Source organism: Serinus canaria, chromosome 1A, assembly GCF_022539315.1.
Source record: "Serinus canaria isolate serCan28SL12 chromosome 1A, serCan2020, whole genome shotgun sequence".
NCBI lineage: Eukaryota > Metazoa > Chordata > Aves > Passeriformes > Fringillidae > Serinus > Serinus canaria.
In genome coordinates, this window is record NC_066314.1 from 66,653,099 (window position 1) to 66,659,741 (window position 6,643).

General features: G+C 47.5%; 1 protein-coding gene across 1 annotated transcript in view; it reads right to left on the bottom strand.

Annotated features, from left to right (window-relative positions):
• The window catches only part of CACNA2D4 (calcium voltage-gated channel auxiliary subunit alpha2delta 4), a 122,145-nt gene that overhangs the window by 21,201 nt on the left and 94,301 nt on the right, over positions 1 to 6,643 (bottom strand). The window contains exons 28-29 of the mRNA XM_050970051.1: positions 2,777 to 2,838; positions 1,652 to 1,666 (exon numbers count right to left, since the gene is read on the bottom strand). Of these exons, the coding sequence (XP_050826008.1) occupies positions 1,652 to 1,666; positions 2,777 to 2,838 (77 nt within the window). The remainder of the gene's footprint in view (positions 1 to 1,651; positions 1,667 to 2,776; positions 2,839 to 6,643) is intronic.

Consider the following 6,643-nt stretch of genomic DNA (forward strand, 5'->3'; position numbering starts at 1 on the left):
GCCTCCCTGACATGTGCCCAGCAGGACCTGTGCACTCCAAGCAGAGGAGGCACTTGTAAAGAAAGGGCAAAAGCAAAGGTTATTGTGCACCAGGGAGAAACCAGCATGCATTTCAGCATCTGTTAGTATCTGGACTAAGAACATAGCATGGTATTTTAGATCAGGGATCTTCTCAGGCAGGGATTTTTTTGTTGTTGTTGCTGTTGGTTTCTTTATTCTCCAGACAGCTAATGATAAAATAGGATGTGAATGGTGCACATGTAGCCCAAGGCACCATCTACTTCTTTCATTTAGAATTTCTGCGTAGTGGACTTGACATGTGTTTCACAACACTGAACTGGGTGGGCACACGAGGGGTTAAGTGGTGAGTAATAAAGCCCTTCAGGTGCTTATTGATTTCATAATTGCTCAGAGTTTGCTGTGGCTGCATGTGTCTGTCTCTTTGTGTTATTTTTTAATTCTATTTTCTCCAGCAGCAGAGGGAAGAAAGCTGACACAGTGTTGCCTTTTCTGTGCATGGAGTCCCCTTCCTGCCAGAGGTTTTCTGGGGTCGGGGAAGGACACTGACATAGCACACAGCCTGTCTGCTCTCAGCCAGCTACCCACTATTTTCTCAAAACCCTTAGACATAAAATCCAACCCCCTTTCTGGGTGATTCTCAGTAACAAGAGGTAAATTGCCCATTCCAGACCACAACAAGACCGTAACTTTCAGTTAGAATTTGTTTCTCCCCTTGAGTTTTGCAGAACAAAACTGGTTTTCTGTCCTTCTGTTCAACTTCAGAGGAGGTTTGGAGATGCCTGTGTTTGTTTCAAGTCCCACAGCTTTGCAATATCACATATTCACACTCTGAATCCAGCTGGCTTTTTGAGACTCTAGGGATGATGGTCTAAAAAAAAAATTCCTTTATCCACAGTTGCAAGCACCACCTCACCCCTGCCTCACCACAAAGCAACATGTGGTTGTTTTATTTCCCTGGAGGTATTCCTAGAGGTCACCTTGTGCTTCACCCTGGCAGGTTCTTTCCTTTGGTCAGCAGAGAAACATGGTCACAACCAACCACAGTTATGGCCTTGGGGGATAACAAATACAGAGTCCAGGGTTCAGATACCAGAACAGAAACCCAGGTGAACCACAGTGGTTTTCCACAAGAAGGGCTCATGTCTCACACATCTTCCTTAGCAGTGTGAGGGCTTGAGTCTCACTGCCACTGCACTTCCAGAGCTGGAGAAGTTCCAGCAGTGCCTGGTGCTGGGCTGGCCACAGAGCAGCAGCACCACAGCCAGGACCCTGCTTTGGGAGCAATGGCAGCTTGCAGAGGGCCCCTGAGACGGGGCAGAACTGAGCCTGTGCTCCCTGGTTTTTCTGAGATGACATCTGCTGCTTCATGGGCACAGCTCCCTCCTCAGAGACCAGCCTACCTCACAGCATCCTCCTGCTGTTGGTCAGGTCTCTGTGACCCAGAGCACTTTGAGCTTTGCCAAAGACAATTACTGTGAAGACAAACACACCCTGTGACAGGTTTGGACCCTCTCCAGAGACTACAGACAAGGGACAGTGCCTATGATATGTTGGCACACAAATGACACAATTAGGAAGCCAAGCCAGGCATGCCAGGATGCCTCCCTGTCCCCAGCTTTTGTCCACTTACATCAGTGTCATTGGGCTGGGAGGCACAGCATGGACATCCAGAGCAGCATGGCATCAGTGAGGCAGGAGAGAGAGAAAACAAAATCTGTTAGTCTTTCCTCTGTCCAATGGTGCTCACATCCTGGGAAAGCACATGGAGCCTTTTTTCACACCAGCACCTACCAGGGCCACAGTTCACAGCCACTTGGCACACAGGCCTCCTTCACCTGCTTTCATAAGCCCTCCCAGCTTCACTTAACATCCACGACGGCTTGTTAGTGTGAGAGCTGCCTGGGTATGGCCCTGAGCAGGGTGTTTAAAACTAAGCTCTCTGTTGCTGTTTCAGGATGCACTCATGTGCTTTGCAGAACTCTTTTTAGCTCAAGTTAGGTTTATGTGATCCCCACCTGTGAGGATGCTCCTGTCACCACAGAGCAGCTTCCTGCCCTCCTACCTTCTCTGTCATCCCTGTCTGATGACAGTTCCCTCTCCTGACAGCAGAGAGTTGCTTCTGCTGTGTGCTGCTATGGTCCTGTCATGCTCACCCCTCCAGCACACCTCCCTGAAAGCAAAGCCTGGGAATAAAGCCCCTGGGGGATGAGGGAAAGGTGTTTCATTTGTCTTGCTCCCCAGGCCAGGGGAGTTGTTTTAATTATTCCACTTCCTTCAGTCCAGAAGAATATCTAATATTAGGACAACAATCAAAAGCTTATCCCTGGAGCAAATAATTTTTATTTTGGCAAGCTGGTAGTGTTTTGTCATCATCATCAAGATGATAAGAGAAGGCAGTAGATTTTTTTTTCTGTGTGCTCAAAATTGCAGATTTCCATGAGTTTTCTGAAGGGCTGAATGAGCACAAGCATATTTCCACAATTAAATGTGTCATATGCAGCCTGGCTAATGCCAGGCCAGAATGCTGACACTGTCACCACAGCATCTGCAGAACAGACTCATGGCTCACATGGCATTAGTGCTGTCAAAGGATTACAGAAATGTGTGACTTCAAACTAATCTACCTCATAAATCTCTTAATATGAATTCCACAAAAGCCCTCATTAAAATGCCATCATATGTGATGTAACACAGCATTGACCTTGCTGACAAAGAGCACTAAATTGTGTCACTGCATGATTGCTGATGCTCCTACCTGTTGCATGGCCATCCAAAACTTGCGTTGCAGCAAATCCAGCTTTATTTGCACACCCACCGCTGCAGGGAACAAAAAAAGAGGGGAGGATCAAAAGAGGAACATTAAAGACAAATACAAGTTGGGAAAAGAGGAGTAAATATTTGCCCAAGGTGATGGGATGGAAATCACAACTGCAACCTGCCTCCAAGTGTGAATGGTAAGAGCTGAGTCAGACTGCCAAGTGAGAGTCAGGGGTTTAACAAGGGAGAGGAAAAGGGGACATTGACTGTACCAAGCTACTGAGATTTCCCTCACACTAAACACCATGAACACTACGAACAGATCAACAACACCACCACCAAAAAAAAAAAAATCCCCCAAAAGCCCCCCCAGTGTGGAATGAGCTTTTGCCTTTGTCTTTTTTCAGATGAGCTTTTGCCTTTGTCTTTTTTGCTTGCCCAGAACGGATGTTTGTGATCACTCCAGCCTCAACTCTTATACCACACAGCATCAATCAGAAATAAAGTAGGCCAGTGAGGAAGGGATTAATTTGAAAACCCACCTGTCTCAAGGGGGAACCACAGAGATGTAGGTTTTTCCTAAGCCACTACAAAAGCACAGAATAATGAATGCCACTTGACAGGAAGTCGATTATGAATAGTGATTTGTTACCTGGTCCCAGCCTAGTGCATGGTGGGCTAAGGAGAACTCTGTGTGTATTTGTGTTTCTTAATGAAGTGTGTCCTAATTTCCTGGCTTAATTTCCCTTCTATTCCTAGCACCATGCTCCTGAATTAAGGCAGAGTTGCAGAGGAGAAGGAACGGTGCAGGGTCTCCCTGAGAGGACAAGCTGGCTGTCCCTGGGTAGGCTGCCTACAAGCACACACAATAACCAGTGCAGTCGTGCACAGCCTGGCGTGGTGATGGGGAACAACTGGGCTGTGTGTCAACTAGCTGAATCCAAGAGCTCTGGAGGAATTACAGCCTCAAGCAGGACCTTGAAATAGAATATAAAGTGCAAGTGAGGGAGAAAAAGATACAGGGAGGGAGATCTGGGGCCTTTTTCACAACCACCAATATCAGGAGGATGAAGTATTGCTGTTTCTACAGATTTCCTCTGAATTAAAAGGAGCTTCAAAGGGGGGAACAGATCCTTTAAATCTGAATCATGCCGTGTGGGTGCTTTTAAGCTAACAGTATGATCTGATGCTCTAATTCAAATGGGTATGAATTAAAACTGGAGTATGCAGTGGTATATTTTCTTGCCTCATGTACAGAGACCCCAGCACTTGGCATCAGCTGTGTGTTTTACACCAGTGTCCTTGTCACATTCCTACTGCTAGTACATCTTACAAATCCCATATATCAGAGGCACATTTCTTATCCAGCTCTCCCTGCTGTAAACTGAATCTGACTGCCTGTCTGTGGGGGAAAGGAATGATTCTGTAGAGCGGCACTGCCCTAAGCCTCGCAGAGCACAAACCAGACAGGACAAAGAATGCAAACAAAGGAGGAAGGACAGGGCTGAGTCTGGCCTGGGTGAAGATTCCCCAGCTTCAGCGAGGCTGTGGCAGGCATGGTTTGGCTTGGTGCCCCTGCTGACAAACCGACACGCCATGACAGCAGGCAAGCGGTGCTGTTACTGCTGAGTCCCATGAGGCCCACGCACCCAATTTGGTACGTAGCTTTAAATAAATTCATCCTTCCAAACCATCTCAAGAAAGAGTCCTTCCCCTTATCACAGCAGATCACATCAATGGGACTGAGTATTACCCAGGACATAGAGTTTTCATAAGACTTGAGGAGTTGATACCTACATAACTAACCTTGCAATGCAGACTTACTCAGTGGCTCATGTTTTTGCCACTGGGAACACTTGGCCTCAAATTGTTCTTCAGAGAGGTTTTAGTCCCTGGTTAAATCGTTGCTTCTGCCCAGGAGGCATAAGCAGCACATACCCAGCCTGGACAGAGCTGCCTGCAACATGATGGAGAAGAAAACCCGGGGAGGGGGGTAAGACTGGTGGCCAGTGGCAGGGACAGAAAGTGGCAGCTACTGACAAGAACTGTGAGAAACTTTCACACATTTGGGTGACCTGAGTAAGACCTGGGAGCTGAGGAGAAGCAGGCCACAATGAACTCCACTTCAGTGCTAGTAACAAACAGTCATCTGTGTGTCTTCACACTGTTGGTGAGGTCAAGGAGAAAGGAGGAAAGCAGTGATCCAGTCTGAGAAAAGGATGATGCTATAGCTCAAGTGAGAGGGAAAAGCTGGAATAAACTCCTCTGTGCTTGTTCCAAAGAACAACTGATTGTTAATGAGCCTTTTTGCTCTGGTGGCAAAGGGTACACTGCATCAGCAGGAAGGTCTGAAGTCCATGAAATGATGAGTGGCCATTGCAGAATCCCCAGAGATACCATGGCTAACAGTTTTATTCCTACTCATATGCATTGTGCCACTGCAGCAGCCCAGCAATGCAATAAAGCACAAGGACAAGCAGTGCTGAACACCTGGCACAGGTAGACATCACTGTTTTGACATGGTTCCCAAAGCTGTGCACCACTTGCCACTCCCCACCCTGCCTGCAAAGCCATGGATGCCTTCCCTGGAGCAGGAAGTGGGCCTTCCCTGGAGCTGTGCACTGCTGCTCACCGTGGAGAGAAGAGCCTTCCCCTCCACCTGTTCATGCCTCTGCTGAGCATGTCTGCTTCATTAGCACATCCTCTGCTTGCCCCTCTTTCTGTCTGCAGTCTCTGGCTTCTCTCTTTGATTATCCATATGTTGTTCACATAAGGAGCTCTCCCCAAGATTTAATTCTTGGGCTTGCTGCACAATAAAAAGGCAAAACAAAGTCTCAGGACTGCATCCTGCAGAGTGCTTACCAAGGTTTACCTTGCCATTCACAACCTGTTTTCATGGTAGCTGGTCCAATTGTTACATAAAACCTGTGATTCAAGTGGAAGGTACCAGAACAGCAGAACAACCATGCCTGTACCATCCATTTGCATTTTCTAGTCCCTATTTCTGAAATATTCTTATTTTCCCTCTTGAGTTAGTAACACGAAATTTTACTTTGAGTCCTCTAAAAATTTCACTTCAAAAGATAACTTCCAGACTCATTAAAATGAACAAAAAGCCCAAATCAGCCTGTTTTATGATACTGGACCTGATAGAAGGGGCAGTTTAAATAGATCAACAAAACAGTAATTCTTGTAAATGTGAGCTACTGAGGTCCTCATCAAGATAGAGGAAGGCAAGATAGGGGGCTGATTTTGGGGGGAAGGCTACAGTGGTCCATGGGAGAACACAGAGGAAATCCCAGTGGTGATAGTGGGCTGGATTTGGCTGCTTACTGCATCCCTGTACCAGCAGGCAATGTCAGGGAGGGCAGGGAATGCCTGTCACCAATGGATGTCACAGCATCTGACGCATCACCTATAGCTGAACACACTCTGCTGCACCCAAAGTTCAGGGGAACAAACTGTGGATCTTTCACCCATTCCCCTCGTCCCAACTACCCCATAACAGCACCCCTCAAGTTTTCCCTGAATCCCTAAAGAAACAGACACAGGGCTGTGCTGCCCACCGTGGGCACCTCTCAGTTATCTCCCTCTTGGATGCACTGCCTCCCCACCAGTTGTCTCTGGAGCACTGAAAGGGGGGTGGGAAGGGGGTGCCTTTCTCCCAAGCCCGCCGGGTTCCCCTTGCTGTGTACCCATCGCTGCAGCCCCTTGCCTCACTCCTGTACAAAAGCCAGGGCTTGTCCCTTTTCATCCTGATGCATTTCTCTCTGAGTTTATTGTCATCAAGCCGTAGCAGGGGAGAGATGGAGGGAGGGGAGGAACTGTTCAGCTCGGTGCTTTCTCTTGTAACCTGTGCCTGACC